Source organism: Solenopsis invicta, chromosome 13 (genome assembly GCF_016802725.1).
Source record: "Solenopsis invicta isolate M01_SB chromosome 13, UNIL_Sinv_3.0, whole genome shotgun sequence".
NCBI classification, from domain to species: Eukaryota; Metazoa; Arthropoda; class Insecta; order Hymenoptera; family Formicidae; genus Solenopsis; species Solenopsis invicta.
The window spans coordinates 13,604,936-13,629,503 of NC_052676.1; the positions used below are offsets into that span (position 1 = coordinate 13,604,936).

The 24,568-nt window shown below is 30.1% G+C and overlaps 1 protein-coding gene and 1 long non-coding RNA gene across 2 annotated transcripts in view; both read right to left on the reverse strand.

The window, feature by feature from the left end:
• Nucleotides 1–5,685, reverse strand: part of LOC120359416 — a 7,630-nt gene extending 1,945 nt beyond the window's left edge. The window contains exon 1 of the long non-coding RNA XR_005576176.1: nucleotides 5,312–5,685. This is a non-coding gene — a long non-coding RNA (uncharacterized LOC120359416). The remainder of the gene's footprint in view (nucleotides 1–5,311) is intronic.
• Nucleotides 5,686–17,905: 12,220 nt separating this feature from the next.
• LOC105202626 (probable ribonuclease ZC3H12D) overlaps nucleotides 17,906–24,568 on the reverse strand; it is a 43,395-nt gene continuing 36,732 nt past the window's right edge. Inside the window, exon 7 of the mRNA XM_011171210.3 lies at nucleotides 17,906–23,054. Within this exon, the coding sequence (XP_011169512.2) occupies nucleotides 22,706–23,054 (349 nt within the window). The 3' untranslated portion in view covers nucleotides 17,906–22,705. The remainder of the gene's footprint in view (nucleotides 23,055–24,568) is intronic.

A 24,568-nucleotide genomic window follows, 5' to 3' on the forward strand; every position in this document is an offset into this window, starting at 1 on the left:
GCTAAGAGATTGTCTGTAAAATTTATAACACTTATACCCGGAACTCCAAGATTTCTCTCTTATAAATAACACTATCACTCTGTTGTTATAAGAAAAAATCTAATACAAAACTGCAAGCAACAATGCTCATTCTAAGACAATAATCCATATAAACGAACAAAGCCTGGACTCGAAAAAGAAAAAATCTAAATGCTATTAAGGTCTGGCAACAATCAAAGATAAGATTGAGTCGCGACGCCGGACGGAAACTATAAAACTATAAAATCAAAATTTACAACTCCGGCTTTGTTTGTTCGAACCCATGTTTCATCACGAACAGAAAGATAATTCATATGGAAAGCGAGTTCCAAATAAACGGACGCGATGATATAAAAAATCGGGATCGAACGTTCCGGGAAGAGAAACCGTAAGATAACGAATCCCTTAAGCGATTGAGTGATGCAACTGCTTGCCCCTCTTAAAATTAAGAAAACCCAGAAGAAGATGGAAAATTAGCCAACGAGAGATCATCCGAAAAAATGATTGGTAGTGAGCGTTGATGAACTACCCAACGAATAAGTCCAAAATCAATAACAAAGAATCTCCAAGAGAAGAGAAAAATCTCAAAAAAGCTTTACCCAATCAAATCTCCATCTCACCCACTCCAACTAACCCTACGCCCTTTTCCTATGCCCTATAAAATGTGCAACTTCCGAACGCTTCAGGCATTCACATTCACGTTTGTATACGCGTTTTGCAAGTTTAGAAGCTGTGCGGGTATTTTAACGATCTGTACTCAAGAACCTTATATAAAATCTCCCGGTAGCACCACCGATTGAAGCATCCCTCAGAGCGGACAGCTTGCGCTTCAACCTCGCGGAATCCTGCAGTCCCTTTTTGTCTCGTCTGTTATCAAGTAAGTTTTCCGTTCTTCTTTCTCTGGTTCCTTTGTGATTGTAATTAACAGTCGAATACAGTTAATAGTGGTCAATCACGGGAAACGTACCACGATCGGTCGCCGGGCCGCGAGACGTCTTTGCCGCGAGCGGATCAGACGAGCGCGGATACTCCTCGACCAGGCGTACGAAGAGTACCTCCGAGAATTAAAACGCGACCCCTTGGAGCAGGAAACCGCTCCTCAAGAGGAACACCGCGCGAGAAAGCGGAAGTTTTACAAAATCCCAAACCCCTTTCTCTCATTTCTCCCGAGGCTCCCGGAACTCCACAGGAACTCCGACCCGAATTCCCTGCCGTCTCAATCTCCTCCTGGCTCACATACAGAATAGCCCCCGATTTTCCTCCCAAAACTATCTCTAGTATCTCCTACTCCCCTATTCCCTTTAATCTTCCTGCATCAAGCCCCCCTCCTTCGTCAGCGTGTTCCACATCCAGTGTGGAGTTCCTGGAAGAAGTCGAGCTCCCTCCTCGTCGCCTGCGGTATTACTACTTCAATGGACTTCAAAACATTGAGGAAATAATATAGCAATTTCCTTTAAAATCCATTCCTGACTTTCTGACTGATTTTTGTCTTCCCTTCAACCTAGACCTAGATGTTCTATAAAATAATATAAGATTATTATATTATAATAAATTTTTTTAATTTATAAGAGTACATTTTTAACTTTATTTGACTATTTTTCACCGTATTTAGTATTAAAAGTTATCTTAACCGCATAGGAAGGCGAGATGACGAAATTGACATGTCTTAAGTTTTTAAATTTAAAAAAATTTTAGTTTATTTAACAGCTTCCAATTTTTACTAATGATAAATAAGGTTTTAGTGAATCTAAAAAAATAGATTGTTATTTTTACATTACCACAGAAATTAACAAAAATCGACAAACCTTAAGGTCGTTATTTTACTCCCCTCTCCACTACTCAGCGCAATATCGCGACTTCGCTATTTATTGATTAAAGGTATCACCACTTGGATTTTATTTAAAAAATAAAGATACTATCACTTGCATTTTATTTGTTAAAGTAGTACAGTAGTTATTTTAAAGAACAACATATTTTTTTTATAATTGACGCAACTTAAAGATTTCATATACTTTTTGGGAAAAATTCATTTAGGTTGGATTAAATTTAAAATATTTATTTTTATATAAATATCATTTGGGTTAGGAATGGGATGATTTTTCAATAAGAATACAGAAATAGAACTACTTATGTTTTGTATAGAAATTAAAGAGAGTACCACATGGATTAGAATAGGAAATTTTTTTCAATAAAGACACAAAGATATTAGTACCAGTTGGGTTTTGTAAAAAAAAAAAAAAATAAATATTTAAGGGATACACCCACTTGACACCTTTTTTACCTTTTTTTAAAAAAGAAATTGAAATTTTACGAGAATATACATAAAAATCAGTAAAAACTTTTATTTTATCACTTTCAATTTAAGCTATATTTTATGTGTTAAAAGAATATCTGTGATTATTTCTCAAGTTTTTGTGACAAATACAAATATTTTAAAACAGTATTTTTAGTAATAACATTAAAAACGCCAAGGTATTAAATATAATTTTTTTTTAAATATACATATTGTAATTTGATAGTCTTTATTTTCAAACTCTGCTTTGGATTATGGATTATCTATACTTACAATACAGACTATATAGTATCATTAATATACAAGCTATTGCCGAAAGTATTAGACATGTATAGTTTATTTATCTAAAATTTTTTTTGTATTATATAATTTATTGAAGTTGTGTCATTTTTACGAGCATGCATGCGCGCGCGCGCGCGTGTGTGTGTATGTGTGTGTATGTGTGTTTGCGCGTATATATTCTAGTGTTTAAATATTTTGTTGTCCCACTTGTACTATAAGAACATAATTTTTATCATTTTCTGCAAAATATTTATCAATGTAAAATTGCAATTGAAAAATTATTTGAATCCGGAAGATACTGTTATTCATTATTGGGAGTTAACATTCAAAGCACGTCAACAGTTATTAAAGGAAAAATGTAAAATTCACGATTATTATCAATCCTTTCCATGTTTAAAAATTGGTCTAAGTATTATATTGATGAGTTGATAAAAAAAAATCAATTTATCAATAATGATTGTTACGTCCAAGCGTGGGACGGATGCGTTTTATTTTTGTTTATCTTTTTATTTTATTAAAGATATTAAATTTTAATTAGATATTAAATGGACTGCTGTCACCAGTCCGGAGTGTAAGTCCAAGACGAAATTTTTTATTTTGTTATTAATTTATTTTGAATATTTAATTATGTGGTACTGTCACCAGTTTGTTATTTTGGTTTATGAAGCGTGACTAGGAGCGGTAGCGTGGGATGGGATTGAATGAATGAGTTCATATAGTTATATGTATGAAAATAACTTATTGAATTTATTTGAAAGAGAATGTATGAACGAGATTATTTATAGCAAAGATATTAAATTGTATAAGTGAATATAATTGTATGGTTATAATGATAATGATATGAGAGAATGAATATAAAACAAAAATAATTAATGAAGATGAATATAAAGTAAATGATCGTGTGTAATTGTTTGTATAAATGTTCATATCTATATAACATGATGCAAATTTGAATAAATGGTTAGAAATTTTTTGAATGGCGCGCGCGCGCGCGCGCGCGGGTGTACGGGTGTGTGTGTGTGTTGTGTGTGTGTGTGTGTACACAAAGTTAATTGTAATTGCAAAACTGTCGAAAAACTATTATGCATAAATGTTACTTTTGTAAAGATGTTGGTAAAACGACTAAAAATAGTCATAATTCACAAACTGATGCGTAACAAAAAAGGCTATTTAATGCAAATAATTTTGCAAGTGTGTATCTTCTATTACATATTTATTGTTTATAATATAGAAAATATTTTTTCATGTTTTTGTGACCTAAATATATTTGATTTAAAATTTGTAAAAGTAAATTTTAATTTCTTACGCTAATTTTAAATTGAAGTTTAATAATCAATTAACCTTGTTTTTGAATATTTTTTTTTTTAAAGAAAACAAAGTTAGAACTAAAATAATACTAAACATATTGCACTTAGACACTTACGTATTTATATGTAAAACAAAATGTTATACATTTAATGTTCTTTTTTTTACTTATATTGAAACTTGTTTTAACAATACAAAATAAAATCATAAAACAAAACAAAATTATAATGATTAAAAGTACAAATTTAAAGAAACAGTTTTCTCAAGTCACCGTCAGTTAAGTAATTGAACGAAAGAAAAATTATGCAAAACATTTGTTATAAAAACTATAGGTGATTTAGAGATGTTTAATGCTTGTTTGAAAAATACAAAATTTTTTGATGTCATTATTTTAAAATACAATTTGTCCAGTAAAAAGGAAAATTAAATAATTGTTGCTCAAATAAGTTGGCTGAAACTTAATATTCTAATTGTAAGGAATTTTATTTAACACTATATATTTCTCTTAAATTAAAAATTTGAGCTTTAACACTTTGGGTAAAAAAAAAGTCTTGATGTACGATCTCACGTGTTTAACATATTAAATACAACAATCAGTAATTGTATCGCAACACAAAATGCAGTTACGAAGGACAACAGAAAATTGAAAATTTATAAATTTAATGTTCAACATCTGTACATATTGTAAGTAATTGTAAATATGTAAACGTTTTTTCAGGAACGTAAATATAAAAACACGTCTGTCTTTGACTTGTACAGATTCACGTAAATACATACGTATTTTATTTACTTTTTACAGACGTTGGGCAAATGCATATGTCATCAGCCACAGGAAATAACATAAAATCGAGTATAATCGTTTGGCTGAGTAATTCCACAATTAAATTGAAAAGAGAACAAAAAAGTAAGTATAAAAAACGGAATTTGTTTTCCGATTCAATAGTTAAATGTTAAAAATGTTATATAAATAATTATCTTGCATTTCTTATTTCCCGATCGAACCAAACTGATTAGTTTGATTTTGGTGCCTCTTATAAAGATATATGTACCTGTATATTAATTAATAAATTAAGTTAAAATTAATTCATAATTTTTAGTTTTATTCTCCTATTCCCACTCAGCAGACAATGTTTCTTTAAGTATTTAAAATACACAACAATAAATATTGTTTGCTGATATAATTTTTAACATCAAAAAATTGTATATAATTTAATAAGAAAAAGTAAAATTTTATAAATCTCAATTATAATGATTTATAAATATTTTAAAAATATCACAATATTTGTTATAAATATTTTTGAAACGTTTTTGATAAACATTTTTGATTTGTCAAATATAAAACTATTAAAACGTCTATTAAATATTTTATGATAATTGTCTGTAAAATATTAAAAATATATTATAAATACTTACAATTAGTTAATATTTTATAAATATTTTGTGCTATCTTGGGTGAGAACAGACGATATTAGAAAAATAATTTGCGATCTCTTGTCTCGTGTGATTACAAACGAAGAAAAGACTAAAAAATAATACTGATTTACTCAAATAAATTTCACTCCGATTTAATCGCGTGACAGATTGCGCGCTCGATCCTGACAGTAGCAAGGTGAAAATGGAACTGACCTGGGGCAAAACAAGATTAGTTGCGTTGAAATCATGTGTTGGCTCAGCCATGGCTGTTATTTTTATCCCAGCATCACCATATACGACTGCCTGTGATGCAATGGCCGCTTGTTTTTCCACAGGCACCTTCATAGACACGATTCCACAGCTCCCATGACAACTATTTTAACCACAGACTGTTTTCAACTTATGTCATCAACCGTTGCAGTTATTATTGTTAGGATCGAGCGCGCAATCGGTGAATCACTCTTATTTTCTAGTTTAGCCTTTTCTTTGTTTGTAAACACAAGAAACAAGAGATCGCAAGTTATTTTTCTAGTATCGTCTGTTTTTATCCAAGATAGCACAAAACATTTATAAAATATTAACTAAGTATTTATAATATTTTTTAAATATTTTACAAACAATTATCATAAAATATTTAATAAACGTGTTAATAGTTTTGACAAGTCATAGATGTTTATCAAAAATGTTTATCAAAACACACATGCACGCGCGCGTATCATTCAAAACATTTCTAACCATTTATTCAAATTTGCATCATGTTATATAGATATGAACATTTATACAAACAATTACACACGATCATTTACTTTATATTCATCTTCATTAATTATTTTTGTTTTATATTCATTCTCTCATATCATTATCATTATAACCATACAATTATATTCACTTATACAATTTAATATCTTTGCTATAAATAATCTCGTTCATACATTCTCTTTCAAATAAATTCAATAAGTTATTTTCATACATATAACTATATGAACTCATTCATTCAATCCCATCCCACGCTACCGCTCCTAGTCACGCTTCATAAACCAAAATAACAAACTGGTGACAGTACCACATAATTAAATATTCAAAATAAATTAATAACAAAATAAAAAATTTCGTCTTGGACTTACACTCCGGACTGGTGACAGCAGTCCATTTAATATCTAATTAAAATTTAATATCTTTAATAAAATAAAAAGATAAACAAAAATAAAACGCATCCGTCCCACGCTTGGACGTAACAATCATTATTGATAAATTGATTTTTTTTTATCAACTCATCAATATAATACTTAGACCAATTTTTAAACATGGAAAGGATTGATAATAATCGTGAATTTTACATTTTTCCTTTAATAACTGTTGACGTGCTTTGAATGTTAACTCCCAATAATGAATAACAGTATCTTCCGGATTCAAATAATTTTTCAATTGCAATTTTACATTGATAAATATTTTGCAGAAAATGATAAAAATTATGTTCTTATAGTACAAGTGGGACAACAAAATATTTAAACACTAGAATATATACGCGCAAACACACATACACACACATACACACACACGCGCGCGCGCGCGCATGCATGCTCGTAAAAATGACACAACTTCAATAAATTATATAATACAAAAAAAATTTTAGATAAATAAACTATACATGTCTAATACTTTCGGCAATAGCTTGTATATTAATGATACTATATAGTCTGTATTGTAAGTATAGATAATCCACAATCCAAAGCAGAGTTCGAAAATAAAGACTGTCAAATTACAATATGTATATTAAAAAAAAATTATATTTAATACCTTGGCGTTTTTAATGTTATTACTAAAAATACTGTTTTAAAATATTTGTATTTGTCACAAAAACTTGAGAAATAATCACAGATATTCTTTTAACACATAAAATATAGGTAGCTTAAATTGAAAGTGATAAAATAAAAGTTTTTACTGATTTTTATGTATATCCTCGTAAAATTTCAATTTCTTTTTTAAAAAAAGGTAAAAAAGGCGTCAAGTGGGTGTATCTCTTAAAAATTTATTTTTTTTTTTTTTTACAAAACCCAAGTGGTACTAATATCTTTGTGCCCTTATTGAAAAAAATTTCCTATTCTAATCCATGTGGTACTCTCTTTAATTTCTCTACAAAACATAAGTAGTTCTATTTCTGTATTCTTATTGAAAAATCTTCCCATTCCTAACCCAAATGATATTTACATAAAAATAAATATTTTAAATTTAATCCAACCTAAATGAATTTTTCCCAAAAAGTATATGAAATCTTTAAGTTGCGTCAATTATAAAAAGAATATGTTGCTCTTTAAAATAACTGCTGTACTACTTTAACAAATAAAATGCAAGTGATAGTATCTTTATTTTTTAAATAAAATCCAAGTGGTGATACTTTTAATCAATAAATAGCGAAGTCGCGATACTGCGCTGAGTAGTGGAGAGGGGAGTAAAATAACGACCTTAAGGTTTGTCGATTTTTGTTAATTTCTGTGGTAATGTAAAAATAACAATCTATTTTTTTAGATTCACTAAAATCTTATTTATCATTAGTAAAAATTGGAAGCTGTTAAATAAACTAAAATTTTTTTAAATTTAAAAACTTAAGACATGTCAATTTCGTCATCTCGCCTCCACATGCGGTTAAGATAACTTTTAATACTAAATACGGTGAAAAACAGTCAAATAAAGTTAAAAATGTACTCTTATAAATTAAAAAAATTTATTATAATATAATAATCTTATATTATTTTATAGGACATCTAGGTCTAGGTTGAAGTGAAGACAAAAATCAGTCAGAGAGTCAGGAATGGATTTTAAAGGAAATTGCTGTATTATTTCCTCAATGGAGTTTTGAAGTCCATTGAAGTAGTAATACCGCAGGCGACGAGGAGGGAGCTCGACTTCTTCCAGGAACTCCACACTGGATGTGGAACACGCTGACGAAGGAGGGGGGCTTGATGCAGGAAGATTAAAGGGAATAGGGGAGTAGGAGATACTAGAGATAGTTTTGGGAGGAAAATCGGGGGCTATTCTGTATGTGAGCCAGGAGGAGATTGAGACGGCAGGGAATTCGGGTCGGAGTTCCTGTGGAGTTCCGGGAGCCTCGGGAGAAATGAGAGAAAGGGGTTTGGGATTTTGTAAAACTTCCGCTTTCTCGCGCGGTGTTCCTCTTGAGGAGCGGTTTCCTGCTCCAAGGGGTCGCGTTTTAATTCTCGGAGGTACTCTTCGTACGCCTGGTCGAGGAGTATCCGCGCTCGTCTGATCCGCTCGCGGCAAAGACGTCTCGCGGCCCGGCGACCGATCGTGGTACGTTTCCCGTGATTGACCACTATTAACTGTATTCGACTGTTAATTACAATCACAAAGGAACCAGAGAAAGAAGAACGGAAAACTTACTTGATAACAGACGAGACAAAAAGGGACTGCAGGATTCCGCGAGGTTGAAGCGCAAGCTGTCCGCTCTGAGGGATGCTTCAATCGGTGGTGCTACCGGGAGATTTTATATAAGGTTCTTGAGTACAGATCGTTAAAATACCCGCACAGCTTCTAAACTTGCAAAACGCGTATACAAACGTGAATGTGAATGCCTGAAGCGTTCGGAAGTTGCACATTTTATAGGGCATAGGAAAAGGGCGTAGGGTTAGTTGGAGTGGGTGAGATGGAGATTTGATTGGGTAAAGCTTTTTTGAGATTTTTCTCTTCTCTTGGAGATTCTTTGTTATTGATTTTGGACTTATTCGTTGGGTAGTTCATCAACGCTCACTACCAATCATTTTTTCGGATGATCTCTCGTTGGCTAATTTTCCATCTTCTTCTGGGTTTTCTTAATTTTAAGAGGGGCAAGCAGTTGCATCACTCAATCGCTTAAGGGATTCGTTATCTTACGGTTTCTCTTCCCGGAACGTTCGATCCCGATTTTTTATATCATCGCGTCCGTTTATTTGGAACTCGCTTTCCATATGAATTATCTTTCTGTTCGTGATGAAACATGGGTTCGAACAAACAAAGCCGGAGTTGTAAATTTTGATTTTATAGTTTTATAGTTTCCGTCCGGCGTCGCGACTCAATCTTATCTTTGATTGTTGCCAGACCTTAATAGCATTTAGATTTTTTCTTTTTCGAGTCCAGGCTTTGTTCGTTTATATGGATTATTGTCTTAGAATGAGCATTGTTGCTTGCAGTTTTGTATTAGATTTTTTCTTATAACAACAGAGTGATAGTGTTATTTATAAGAGAGAAATCTTGGAGTTCCGGGTATAAGTGTTATAAATTTTACAGACAATCTCTTAGCTTGTTTCGTATTTCATATTTTATATGAGGGATGCAAAAAGAGAAATCGTGAAATTCTCTGGATTTAACTCATCCATAATTATTCATCCGCATTTAGCAAACTAAGGTCGGGAAACGTTACTAAATTTTCCGCTGAATCTCTACATTCCCTAACAGTACAACCGTCCATATATCGACTGTAAGTTGACTCATCCAAGTCAGGCTTTCAAAGTTGACTGCAAATCGATTTTGCATAGACGTCGGTAGACATCCTTCAAATGTTGACTCTAAGACGTCTAGAAAAAGGCATGCGATCCCGTGGTGCTGTGTGCATCATAGTATTGTTAAGAAACATAAATATTTATATCAATAAATAGGTCCATATATGAAGAAACCTCGATCTACAGCCCAATGAACAAATAATATTTTTTAATTGTTTTTTTAATAAAAATTTTTTTATATTTAATTTAATTATTATATTATATTGATATATATTTTCTAATTGCATCTTATTTAATAACAGAAAAGTTATTCCAGATGCTATTCTGCATTTGCAAAATTAGTAAAAAGAACTGTAATATTATATTTGTTTATATAAATATTGTGCTTTAATTATACATATTTCATTTTTTCGATAACGTATATTAACCTGATCTATCAGTTATATACACATATCAGCATCAAGTGTTTACAGGTCATCATGAGAAATCAGTTCGCAGCGATCACGAAGGTCAAGCAACGATCAGCGAAGTCGCAACTTGGATGGATGACCGCTTGAAAATTTCCGAAAAAATATTCCCAAGATTTTTTTTTGCGAAAAATATTTTTTAAAATGTTACACAAATATTGTTTTGTTTATTGGAATTATGTGATGTAATAATATTTATGTGAATGTTTTGGAAAAAATGGGATGTTTCAATGCAATATTTCAAAAAACGGACATCTTAATGTTGCTGCAATCTTCCAGCAATGTTGCAGCAATGTTTCGCAATCAAAATGTAATATTACAATGTTTCAATGAAATCATTCCGCAATGTTCTTGCAATCTCTTTGTGCTGTATGGGTAAAGTCTAATAAATTAAGCATCAATTTCTCATTTGTTATTAGCTTATAAAAATTAACAATTCATTTTACTTCCCTTGCCCCTATATATTGATATTTTTTAAACAAGTATACATTTTTTATTTATTTTAGTGATTTCTTTGCACAATAAATTAGCCCTAAATTCTAGTGTACTTGTTTCGTGTTTGTGGATTACTATACAAATGTTTTATGTTATCTAACTTAATGTCAAGACTTTAGCAGAATTTCAGAAGAATTTTCTCAGCGTCTGGAAGAGCAGTTTCGACAAATGAATGGCCAATCATTAACTAATTTAAATTTTGCTTCAGATTTTCACAAAAATAATATTGGATTTAAATTAAGAAGGCAAGTCACATATGGAGGGTAAAAAAAAATTTTCTTTTTATTGCATGTTATGAAAGTACATACTTGTAAGAACCTTAAATTTTTATCGAAACATTTAAAAAATTACGGAAGTTATAACATTTTATTTGAAGCAATCAAAATTTTTACATGATATTTCTATTTTATTTTATTTTATTATTTTTTCATTATAATAAGTACACTTTACTTTAAAGTATCTGCCCAGCAATGCTTCTACTCGCTATCAAGAGCATCACAAGAAGAACTTTGCACCAATATGAGGATGTGTGTGTGTGTGCGCGCGCGCGCGCGTGCGTGCGTGCGTGTGTGTCTGTGTGTATGCGTGTGCGTGCGTGCGCGCGCGTGTGTGTGCGTTTGTGTGTGTGTGTGTGTGTGTGTGTGTGTGTGTGTGTGTGTGTGTGTGTGTGTGTGTGTGTGTGTGTGTGTGTGTGATGTCCGAAAAGATTTAATCGTGTTTTCTGTTAATTGTTCGATTAAATTTCAGCTCATACGAATGTAAAAATAAACCGAAAAGACACAAAATTTAATCGTTCTTGTGCAAATCGCCAGCAAAAAAGAAAATTTCAAGGAAAGTATCAAAGAAAAGGTAGGATAACAACCGCAAGCAGCATGCAATATTTTTTACATGTTTTTTAAATGTTTGTTTTTCATTAAAATTCATTTCCACAACTCAGAAAAAAATTCAGAAAAAGTATTTATTTAACATTTATTATTTTTTTTCATTGAATATTCATTGAAAATAATGATTTCTAAAAAACATTTTTTAAACGTTTATCTAAGGGGTACCACTGTACAGTCTTCAAAAAAAGCCCATTTTTGATCATTTTTTATGGGAAAACAAAAACGGTAACGCAAAATCCGTTTGAAGTACCTTATTTTACATACTTTGTAGTATTAATAAAAATTGTTTTTGCATTTTTTTATTACAAAATGGCGGTGACAAAGCTTGGCAACTACAACTACTCGTTTCGGAAGGTGCCTTAATCCTTAAACACGTAAGTGTGTCTGAGAGATCCCATATGAAGTTTCGAACGCTTCCTGTGTGAAGACGGAATGAGATAGGAGGTTCGGACCAAGATATAAAAAATGTTTGAAAGCTCCTCTTTCGATTCATATGGTTGATCAACCTTTTTGGTCAACTAGAATTCAAACGGCACGGCAGCAAAGTTTTGTTAGGGTCAATAATGCTGTAGAAAAGGAAGTTTTTCCGAAATATATCATGAAACACATCAATTTTCAATTTTAGACACGATTTAATCAAAAATACCTCATATTCACCTTGTTACATAAGTACATTCTTTAATAGAATTGACAATATAATTTTTTTTTTAAAGTTTAAATCTTTAGCGTTAAAACACCGTATTGTAAAGTCTTTAAAAGTTTTTTGTTGCAAAGATATGATTTTTTTTAAGTAGATTTTTAAATGCCCCAAAATACCTCATATTCTCTATGTTACATAATTTATACTTATTAAAAGGAATAACTTTGCCAAATTTTATTTTGAAAATGTGGTTTTTTAGCTTTAAAACGCCGTATTTTAAAGTCCTTAAAAGTTTTTGTTGCAAAGATATGACTTTTTGGTTGTACTATTTTCGAAGGAGGAATTGGCAGTTTCCTCTTTGACGGGTACAAAGTCTAATTTTTCAAACAAAGCTGCCAAAAAACAAATACTGGATCCATCGAAAGTTGCGGCAATTAGAAGTATGTAATTGGTGTACAATTTCAGAAAATTTAAACTCACAGAATATTGTTTATAATTTTTCTAAATCGAATCAATTTTAACACATTTTCAGAGAAAATGTCACAGAAATTTTCACGTTGTTATATTAATTTCAAACTAATTCATTCATAAATCTAATTAAATTATCACTTTAATTGTTATGTATAAATTTCGCTTTTTTGCAATATACACGAAATGTCTGCGAAATGTCTTCTTTTCTTTTTAGCTTATGTCTTCAATAAATTTCCACCTGGAAATGAGAAAAAGTTTCGGGACGCTGTCAAGCGTAAATGCAACAACGCATGCCCGAGGAACCGGCTACCACAAAAACAGAAAACATAATATTTTGTATTGTTGTACATAATATTTTGTATTAGTGTTATTTTCTATAAATGTTTATATATCTTTGTAATTTTTATATTTACCGCTTTATTGCTTCTGTAAAAACCTTTTGTAACATATGTATACATTATGTTATACATTCGAATTTAATATTTCCTCAGAATCACGCTATTTTTAAATTTCATAATTTTATTACAGATATAACGTTCTAAACATTCGGGAATAGCATTTTTCGAACATGTATTAAAAACAACTTATAAAACAAAATAAGAACTACAAAATATCTTAGCACTACTTAATACTGCTGAACACTACTGCACTACTGGAGCAGTAATGTGGTAGTGTTCAGTAGTGTTGTAGTGTTGTAGTACAGTAGTCCAGTGTAGTGTAGTGTAGTGGTGTAGTAGTGCCGTAGTGCCTCAAAATACTACTACGCACTAGTAGTGCTTAGTAGTATTTTTCTACAAGAAAATCTGCTGACATAGCATAGCCAGCAGACTTTGTTTTATTTTTAACAGCAGTTTTATTTTTGTCGACAACATTGGATAATACAAGCACTGTGTGCAATTTGTTGTCGCTCTGTCATCAACAGTTGATAGCATGCTGTACGCGAAGTTTATTTCTGTACGCTTTGCTATCTGAGTGACACCGACCAAGTGCGTCAACATGGGTCACCATTTGCTTCCCCGGTCTATAAACTATTTCATAATTATAATTTTGCGAAAATAGGGCCCAACAAAATATTCGTGGGTTTATATATATTTTTATTTAATTAGAAGTAAAGGCGATGCCTCTATCGGAAATTATTCTACGCGGATTCCTAAAAATAAACGCCTGTTTACGGAGTTTATCTAAAATTTCACTCGTGCTTATGGTCTAGTTGCATAGAGCCATATAAACTTAAAAAACGCATCTACTACAACAAAGATGTGCTAATGTTTCTTTGTGGAGGGAAGAAGACCTAAATGATCAACGTGATACGTATCGAGAGAGACCTCCCCTTTCGCGATTGGACTTAAGAATCTTTTCTGCCTACCGTGTTTTTCTCTGCTAAAATAATGCAATGCAATTTCGTATTATTTTTTTCAATTTTCGCTTTCGCATTAAGTGTATTGTACCCAGTAATCGTTACGCAGAATCGCCTCGGTTTTTACTACAGAAAAATGTGCTACTTCGTGTGTTTGTCTAATGACTTTTATGACTGCATTATCTTTGGTACTGCTACTAACAACTCACTATTACACTCGCGAAAAAGTAATTCGCCCCTGACAACGTAGTCGTTTTAGTTGACTCTCTTAACTCGAATATTTTCTTAATGTTACTATTCCGGTTATGCCTTTTTCAATCCTACTATTAAGCTCTCTCTCTCTCTCTCTCTCTCTCTCTCTCTCTCTCTCTCTCTCTCTCTCTCTCTCTCTCTCTCTGTTAATTGACTTACATTCCGGCAACGGGTAGCGACTCAGAGGCCTCGGAGCATCTACATGCTTCATATTCTTGCCAGGACAATGCTCGACAATTGGTATTGAAATTCTTCGAGCAATAATATGCTCATCTGGCAATTCGTACACACAAGTCTATTTTGTTCATTGACGCTACAAAGGCACGGCAATCGGTTACAATGGTGAATGAAATTCCTAATAAGCAAGGCCTACATTTTTTGAGCGTTTTTACTACTGTTAACACTTCTAACTCATAACTTGGCTATCTCTGTTCAGTTGGTGTCGTTTTATGACTATGTTACTATAATAAATGGGATGCAACGTATTGTCAACTTCATTTCTTTGCAAAATTATTGCACGGAATTCATGCGTAGACGCATTTGTATGTAATTTCGTCTCGCTACTAATTTTATACAGTTTTAATAAAGGCTTTGTGTATAATGTTTCTTTTAAATGAAAAAAACGTTTGCCTTTCTTTTTTGCCAAACGTAAATTTAGTATTCGCTTTTAAAAGATCACTTAACGCGTGATGAGTGAATATTGCAATATAAACTTGCGGAAATACCCACTAACAATAAGACCCAGAAAACTTTATACTCGTTTTATACTCGTGAATTCAGGAAAATTCTTAACTGCCACAATCTTATGCTCAGACGGAGATACATATCCGTTTTCAATTCCCGAGGAATTCGACATGTTTTTTCAAAAAACTACACTTTCGCCAATTAATTATTAATCCAGCTTTGCTCGCAACTTGCAAGACTTTTTCTAAATTTCGTACTCCATTCTCGTGATTAACCGACGGCACAATCAAATCATCTAGATATGTTAATACAACTTTTGAATAAAACCTTTAAACACAATGTTAATAAATCTTTGAAAAATAGCCGGGAATTACACAACTCGAAAGAAACACGTAAAAATTTATAATGCCTGTGAGGGGTAATAAAGGGTGTTTACAATAATTAATCGGATCTCGGATTGGATTGAACAATGGTACTCAACGTAAGTATAGAAAATTTCCCTAGGCTAATCGGATTGACGATCTCTGTCTCAAATGTGATCCGATTGATGACGAAGCGTGGAGACGCAGAAGCATGCTTGAAAAGTAAGTCTCTTTATTTTTTTAAATAATCACACAAAAAATCAAAGATAAAGTTAAAAAGAATGATTTGAATTTAGATTTATTGTAATATTTTTTGTCTAAACACTAAATTTCGTTTAAATTTCTATTTGTAAAAATTAATTAATCTATCCTAAAGTTTGTGGTTATATCGGAAACAAATCAAAATTAATAAAACAATTATTAATTGTTAGGTACAAATTAAAGCATATAATATTTTAAGCACATCATATAAAATTCCTGTTTATTATAAACTTAGTAAAAATAACTGTGAAATCATTCAACTACATTACACATTAATCAATATTAATTTATATGTTAAAAATCAATAATGTTTCTAAAAATGTTCTTTTTATTCTTTTCCAGATCGTAAATAAACTTCAATTCCTTGAATAAATAAAAATTACTGGAAAATGTATTTATATGAAGAGGGCATTATTGAACAATATCAATTTGTGCTAACTTAAAATTTGTAAAATCTACTTTTCTTTATTAGTTGTTTATTAGAGAGTAATAATATACGCATCATATATGCATACAATTATATTAATTTTATTTATGTATATTCCGTTCTTATATTATTACTTTCTAATGAACAACTAACAAAGAATAGCAGATTTTACAAATTTTAAGTTAGCACAAATTGATATTGTTCAATAATGCCTTTTTCATGTCAATCCATTTTCCAGTAATTTTTATTTATTCTTGGAGTTGAAGTTTATTTACGATCTGGAAAAGAATAAAAAAAACGTTTTTAGAGACATTATTGATTTTTAACATATAAATCAATATTGATTAATGTATAATGTAGTTAAATAATTTCAAAGTTATTTTTACTAAGTTTATAATAAACAGGAATTTTATATGATATACTTGAAATATTATATGCTTTAATATGTACCTAATAATTAATAATTTTTTATTAATTTTGATTTGTTTCCGATATAACCACAAACTTTAGAATAGATTAATTAATTTTTACAAACAGAAATTTAAACGAAATCCAGTGTTTAGACAAAAAAAATTACAATAAATCTAAATTCAAATCATTCTTTTTAACTTTATCTTTGATTTTTTGTGTTATTATTTAAAAAAATAAAGAGACTTACTTTTCAAGCATGCTTCTCGGTCTCCACGCTTTCGTCATCAATCGGATTACATTTGAGACAGCAATCGTCAATCCGATTAGCCTAGGGAAATTTTCTATACCTACGTTGAGTACCATTGTTCAATCCAATCCGAGATCCGATTAGTTATCGTAAACACCCAAAAGCAGTGTACATACGACTCCGTTCATCGACTATGGCATAAAAAAAACCGTTTTTCAAATCAAGAATACTGTAAAGCTTTGCTCTTTGCAACGCATCTAATTGATCTTCTACTAATGGTAACGAATATCTATTTTTTATTATTTTTTTGTTCAACTATCGATAGTCTACGCACAACCTTGTAGAGCTATCTTTTTTAATTATAAACCTTTTAATAGAAACATAAAACGTGAATAATCCCACAAGAGTGAATGAAGAACAAAAAATGACGTGGGAGAGTAAGTGTTAATAATAATAAATTTTTTAATTGAAAAATTTTATAAAAAAGTGAGAATAGAGAAAATTAGTTTTAAGTTTGCAATTGTTAGATTTATAAATGAATCGTCGATTAAGTTAATGAGACTAGCTTAAATTTTTAAACATAAAAGATTCTTTAAGATTTGAAGCTTTAATAGGATGTTGGCAATGTTAGTTTTACTGAACGCATTGACTTATATATGCGTCTGATATTAATGTAATAGTAAACAGTAATATATTTCTACAAATTATTATAACACACCCAAATACATAAAAATACATGCACAAATTTTTTCTTGTACTGAAGCTCCTAGCTTGTTTCTGGAAACACAGTATTGTTTCTTTATGCTACTCTGAGTGGAAACTGTGCTTGTTTTAAGTATACAAAGTATAAATTTTTTATAGAAGGCAAATGTATGTTACGAGTCGACGCTGGACTTCGATAACAATTTAAACATGTAATTTTTCATGTTTTGTATGAAGTCGATTGTACGTTATTATCTATACTTTAATTGTGGAAAAGGATAATTTTATGTAATCAACAAAAAGATTATTATGTAAAAAATAGCACAATCAGTCGATAAAACAAAGAATGTCATACTTCTAACGACTTGACTTAATATATTAAGCCATCAAGTTGGAAGTATAACATTCTTTGTTTTGGGTATATAAAAATATCACTGGTCATGTAAATAAAAAGAAAACCTTTATTTGTAATATTCATTTGCAATAACATTGATACAAATTTCAGACGCACGTACAAATATTTCATAGATTAACATGATTATAAAAAATTAATAATAATAATAATAATAATAATCGTTCTCCGCAACAGAAACGATTATTACTCTCATCTTTTTAGTTTCGTAGTGTGAGTAATAATAAATGTTTCATCTTGCTTCTTTAGATACATACTATATCTGTTTCGCAGTTCGTGGGTTTTTCAGCAATACACGGTATTGCGATGTGGAAAAAGGGAGGTCTCTGCCATTACCAATATGTATACACATGTTGCACACATACGTGAATGTATATATATATATACATATATATATATATATATATATATATATATATAATAATCTTATATAAAGCATTTGAGTTAAATAAACATGTGGGAAACAAAAGAGAAAAACAGAGAAAATCGCACGATCTTCGGAAAAGCTACAAAAATCCTTTATATAATAGTATAAATCTTTTATACTATTCATAATAACATAAATTTGTTATACTATTAATAAATTATAAATTGTAAAAGACATTCATTTATTCAAATACTCTCGCCAAATTTTTTTTTTCTTAATTTACTTATATGACTTTCATACACACAGACACACACACATAGGTTTATTTTAAAAATAAACATATCTGGCATATAAGGATTAATCTTATAAGATCAGACCAAATTTTTCTATTTTCTTCATTGTGAAGTGTTACTTCTTGAATAAAAAAAATTTCAAATGGAGATATATTCTAAAAATAAAATAATAGAAGTTTTTATATCTTGATTGAATCGAATTGAAATAAAATTCAAAAATTTGTTTTTTTCTTCGTAATTTGCTGCAATACCCAAATAGCACACAATGATTCTTTTGAATTAAAAGAATTCATTTTCTTGAATTTGCGTAATCTATTCGAAATAAATTGAAAAATTTATTTTTAATAGTTAAATAAATATTCCTGAAAAATACATCTTTGGACTTCTTTTGACAAGTTTTAATAAATTGCACTAAAAATATAATTCGCATACGTTAATGGTAAAGTGTGTATATTTAAGTATAATTAAAAATAATTTTGTTCTTAAGACGTTTAATGCTATACTTGTAATATTTAGAAAAAATTATTAACTATAAGTATTACTGGTAATTAAGTCGATATTACAGTTCTACATAAGAGAAGTGCGACCAGTGTGATGATTAGTAATTGATTCTGTAATTTTTCTTTGATAAATATTACTTTTATGGGAGTGCACATTTATTGTAGGAATTATTGATACAACTTAAAGCATTCTCAAATATCAAAATGTTTACAGTGCAGCTATTTTATCTTTCAGATGACGTTTACATATTTTTTGATCATGCTGCTTTTCATATTTAAGACTTTGTTAATATTAATATCACGTTGTCATGTGATATACAAAAATATTATTCGACCTCTGAGATTAAAATCTATAAATTAAAAATAAAAAAAAAGTAGAAATATATATACTTTTTTTAAAATAAGTCATATAATGTTTTAAAAATTGAAGCATTATTTATTTATCATTAACAAAATTAAGAAACATTAATTAAAATATATATTGTGGCAAAAATATGACAAGAAATCTATAATATTACTATTGTAATAACTGATTTACTGTATAAAATATATTTTAATTTATATGTTTATTCCGTACATTTGGAGCATTCCAACTCTCCAATAATTCCTACTTTTCGATTCCAGAAAGTATATAAAATGAATAATAATAAAGTTCTATTAGAGTACAATCTAAAAGTTATTTTAAATTCATTGTAAATTCTTATAGACTCTTTTTGAATAAAACTCATCAAAAAATGTCAAAAGATATACTTTTATGGAATGTTTATTTAACTATCGGAAAGAAATTTTTTAATTTATTTCGAACAGTCTAAATGTAAATTAAAAATTTTTTTAAATGACTTTAATTCAAAAGGATTTCTTTTTAAATCTGACAAAAACTTACAATTAGTAATATAAAAATAAAGACTTTTAAAACAGAAATAAGACGGAAAAAATTTATTTTGTAATTTTGAAACCAAAAAGGCATTTTTTCGGATTTTTCGTGCTATCTAGGTATATAATACAGTTCAGTTAAAATACTCTATATTCTACAATAGAAAAATAACGATAAAATAAAAATTGATTAAATATTAATTAATTCTCGTACATTTTGCATGACATATTCGTCCTGTTTCAAGTCCTGAAATTCTTCATGCGTTATACACATGCAGGATATGCAATTATAATCAACAAGAGTCAAATTTTTTCGAAACTATAAAAAGAAAAAAAAATCGATTTTATTTAATTCGAAAGAAATTCAATTCCATTGACTGTAAATGGATTCTTTGTATATGTATTATACTAATACCAACTATATTAATATCGTCGAACGATATACATATATGCATACGCATAGCTCTATATACACATATACAAGGTGAATCAGAATAGTTGAACAAACTTTTTACTCTATGAGGTAAATTATCAACTGCATGTCGAATTAAACTACAAGGGATTTGTTACAACTGTTTTTGAAACATCTAATAATTTCTAAAATATCTTATTTTAAAAAAATTTAAATTTTTCTTGAGAATAAAATTTAAAGAAAATGAATTGTCAATCATTATATATTGGCGTATTAGCATCACTAAAAAAACGTCGAGTTACTAAACGAATAATTCCATAACCAATTATTAGAATACGTCACCTAATAACGGAAATAATAAGAAGGGTATTATGGCTACTGTAGCCATGTTGTCGACAGTTATAGCCATAATACCCTCTTCTCCTCGAATAATCGAAATAAAATCGAAAAAAGGCCAATAATAACTTTTGATTTTAATTGTAAACAAATACGTGCCTCTTAGATTTTTGTATTTAATAATTCAAAAAAAAATATTTCAAAAAAAGTTGAATCGAATTGTCTCATAAATGTTAGTTTACCTATTCTGATTCATTGTATATGCTTACAATTATGTGTACGTGGATGTATATACAAATACCTATATATACATATACATACATATAAATATATACACACACACACACACACACACACATATATATACATATATATACACACACACATATACACACACATAGATTTTTCAGAATTCACAGCCGCTAATATAAACGACCGATTTTCGCAGCATCGTCTTGAATAAAGAATTATACCACTTCCAATCTGTCATACATCTAATATCTTCTCTTTCTTATGTAACAGCCATTGGCGAAACAAATATTAATAAGTTATCTATTAAATAATTCTTAAAAATCGGATAATTACCATTCCCATATAGCGCAGACCTTCTAAAGATGTTCATATATACTTTACGTTTTAAAAACATCTTTTAAATAAAATGTGCTGTGTGTTAATTATAATCATTACGGCAACGAATACATATATAAAATTCTACCTAAAATTATCATTCTGCAATAAATTACGTAAGATTTAGTTTTGAATCTTATAAATAAGGTGATAAGACAAGACGATTTCGCGAGTGCGGTCGAAGAGACAAATTGATCGGCTCAATGTGAGACGACAATCATTGATACAAGTTTATTAAAAACAGATATTAAAGTACGGATCCTCTCACCGTTTACTCCTCAAATAATATAACAATGAATTCGTTTTGTAATGCCCTAGGCTAATGCGCGCGCTTATCACGCTCGTTCCTCTCTTCTCATTTTATTCTCAAACAATCTGAAAATCTAAGATGTCTAAAAAATTAGGACATTTCTTGGATTTCTATGTTGAGTTGTTAATTGTCGAATCTCGCTTTATCTTCGTCCAAGAAATACTAACTTATCTCTGTTAGTAGGACGAAAACACATTGGAACTCTAAAATTCCAGAACAAATCTTCAGAGAAGAGAGAGAGAGAAAGGCACATAAAGATCCAAAAAATACAAATATTCTTTATAAAGATTTGAATTAATATCTTCAATACAGTTAAGAGTCGACAGAAGTGATGACTTAACTCAATCATTTCGTTTGCACCTCATTCGCGATACGTACTTTATTTTGTTTCGTAGAAGCAATATGTAGATCCCTTTTTTGGCTTACATTTGATGAAATTGCGAAACTTGCTACAAAGTTGCATTTTACAATTTGATTCTTAAAATATTATAATAAAAAAAATTATCTGTGCAACTATATTATAATGTAGATCAAATCAGAATCAATTTTTATTTTGTTCGTTTTTCTAAAAAAAATTACTCTATAGCAGGTTGCAGATTCTTCTAATTATGAATATCGCAATGACAGAGCAATTCTTTTAGTACTTCAGCTGTAATTTGATTGAATAAAAATTCGTCTTCAATAAACGTTTCTGTAGTCTCTTCGGTCAACTCTTAATATCACAGTATATAAATAAATACAATAGGTTCCTCTTAAGTTAAAATTCGTGAAATGATCGTCACTCGAGTATGACCGTCGCATAACTAACATGACGTTAGTTTCTTCTATTCAAATAAAGTTATTAAACCAATAAAAACAAAACAGTTTTGCTCTTATAGATCGTCGAAGACAACAATAACATGATAGACATTCGGATTAACATTCAAATCAAAGAGTGAACCTATTGTTTCTACTTATACTGTAGTTAATACGGTAATTATTAGATTCTGTATTAAAGTTTCTCTACAATATACAAAGTGCCTATAAAAATAATAGAAAACTATCATACGTACATAGTTTTCATTACTCCAACTTTCTTGTGAATATTCTGTGTGTAAAATTCATAATTGCGTCAATTCTGATTTTTGGGAAACATTGCTAAGATGGCGGCGCAAATCTGCTGAGGATCAGTCTCGTGAGGATGAAGCGTCATGACGGCTTGCACTTGCTCCTCGGGGAAAATGTTGGCAAGGTGATAATGCAGGCGACGTCTTATGTCCTGAGTTTGCGTGCCCCAGGGCATATGTAAGCTTGTGGACGGCGGCGAAGGTAGCAGATTCAGCTGGGGATCCGAGGTGCCTAGTCTCTGCACACGCGATGGCGGTATCAAGGCAGTACCGCGTGGCGGCCACGCTCTGTAAGAATCAGGTGCGGAAGCGATACGCATTACGTGTTGATGAAGGCTGTCGGGATGGTCCCAGCTGAAATGAGATTTCAAAATGTCCAAATAGAGATTATTTGATTTAATTTTATTGAAAGACATGTTATTATATACGAGATGTAATAAATTTTAATTAAATTACAGTTATCTTTTTACTTTAACAAAATTATATCAACATCAAAACTATTAAATAATTAATGATTTCATTTTTGAAAATTAGATACCGAATATACTGAAAATATACTGAAATGCTCCACGTAGAAGATAACATGTCAGTAATATAACTACAATGAAATATCACGGAGATTTTTCATAAATATTATGAAAAATCGCATTGTATCAAAATGTAATATTTCTGCAATATTTATACTATTGTATAATACAAATATTACTTATAATTAATATTAACCCGCCACACTTCCAAATAATAACATAATGGTCACATGGAGGTCCACTGGACCCCCCTGCACAAAATCAGTTGCCATTTGTTAGCTTTTTGATATTTCATCGCAAAAATTTTACTGGACATATCTTGAGATCTGTTCTTTATCATCCAATAATTTTTTTTTATTAGAATTTAATATAATGAAAAAAATTCAAATAGAAAAAACTGCAAAATTTAAAGCTTTTTTACAAAAATATTCATAAAATTTTTAATTTTTGAGATAATTCAACAAAAATTGAGGGGGGTATTCTCAAGATAGTATACTTTCAGATAAATTTAACATAATAAACAAATTCAAATAAAAAAATGCGAAATTTGACTTTTTTACAAAAAATTCATCAATTTTTAATTTTTGAGATAATTGAACAAAAATTTAGGAGTATATTCTCAAGAGAGTATACTTTCGGATAAAAATGAGCTTCATAGAAAGTTGTTTGATTTTGAATGGTCTGTGTACTCTTAAAGTTAGAAGAAAGACGCGTGGGGTCTTTTGGACCTCGGGTGATCATTACGGGTTAATAACATTACAACATAATACAAATATTATATTACTGTAATATGATGAGATCAACGCGCGATGAGATACATCTGCTCAGCGATTATCGTTGCTAGACGCGCGTAGTTTTTTTTTTCTAAGAGGCACCGTGCCGCTCATGTGTCTATTGCCACTTGTAATAAACAATTCTCCGCGCACCTCGCAGCATCGGGCGGTTGTATCTCGCCACTTGTTTACATTTAGCAGTAAGACAATTTTTGGTAATGATTTTTATTAAATAATAGAGGAGAAGAGGGTAATATGGCACTCATTTTCATTTTATTGAATAACTTTGTTTAATCAATATTTTATATTGAAACTAGAACGATTATATTCATTAAAGTGTTGTTTAATAAATTCTAGACCAAAAGTAATGAAATATTTATTACTTAGGACGTGATTTGTAAAAATGTGACGCACTGCATAATCGGTGGAAGAAAAAAAGTGGTAATATGGCTAGTCCAAAAATAATTTTCTAAAAATCGGATTAGTTTAAAAAAAACAGTATTTTTTTACAAAATTATATATTTTTAATTTACCATTATTTATAATAGAATTTTCTTGATTTAAAATT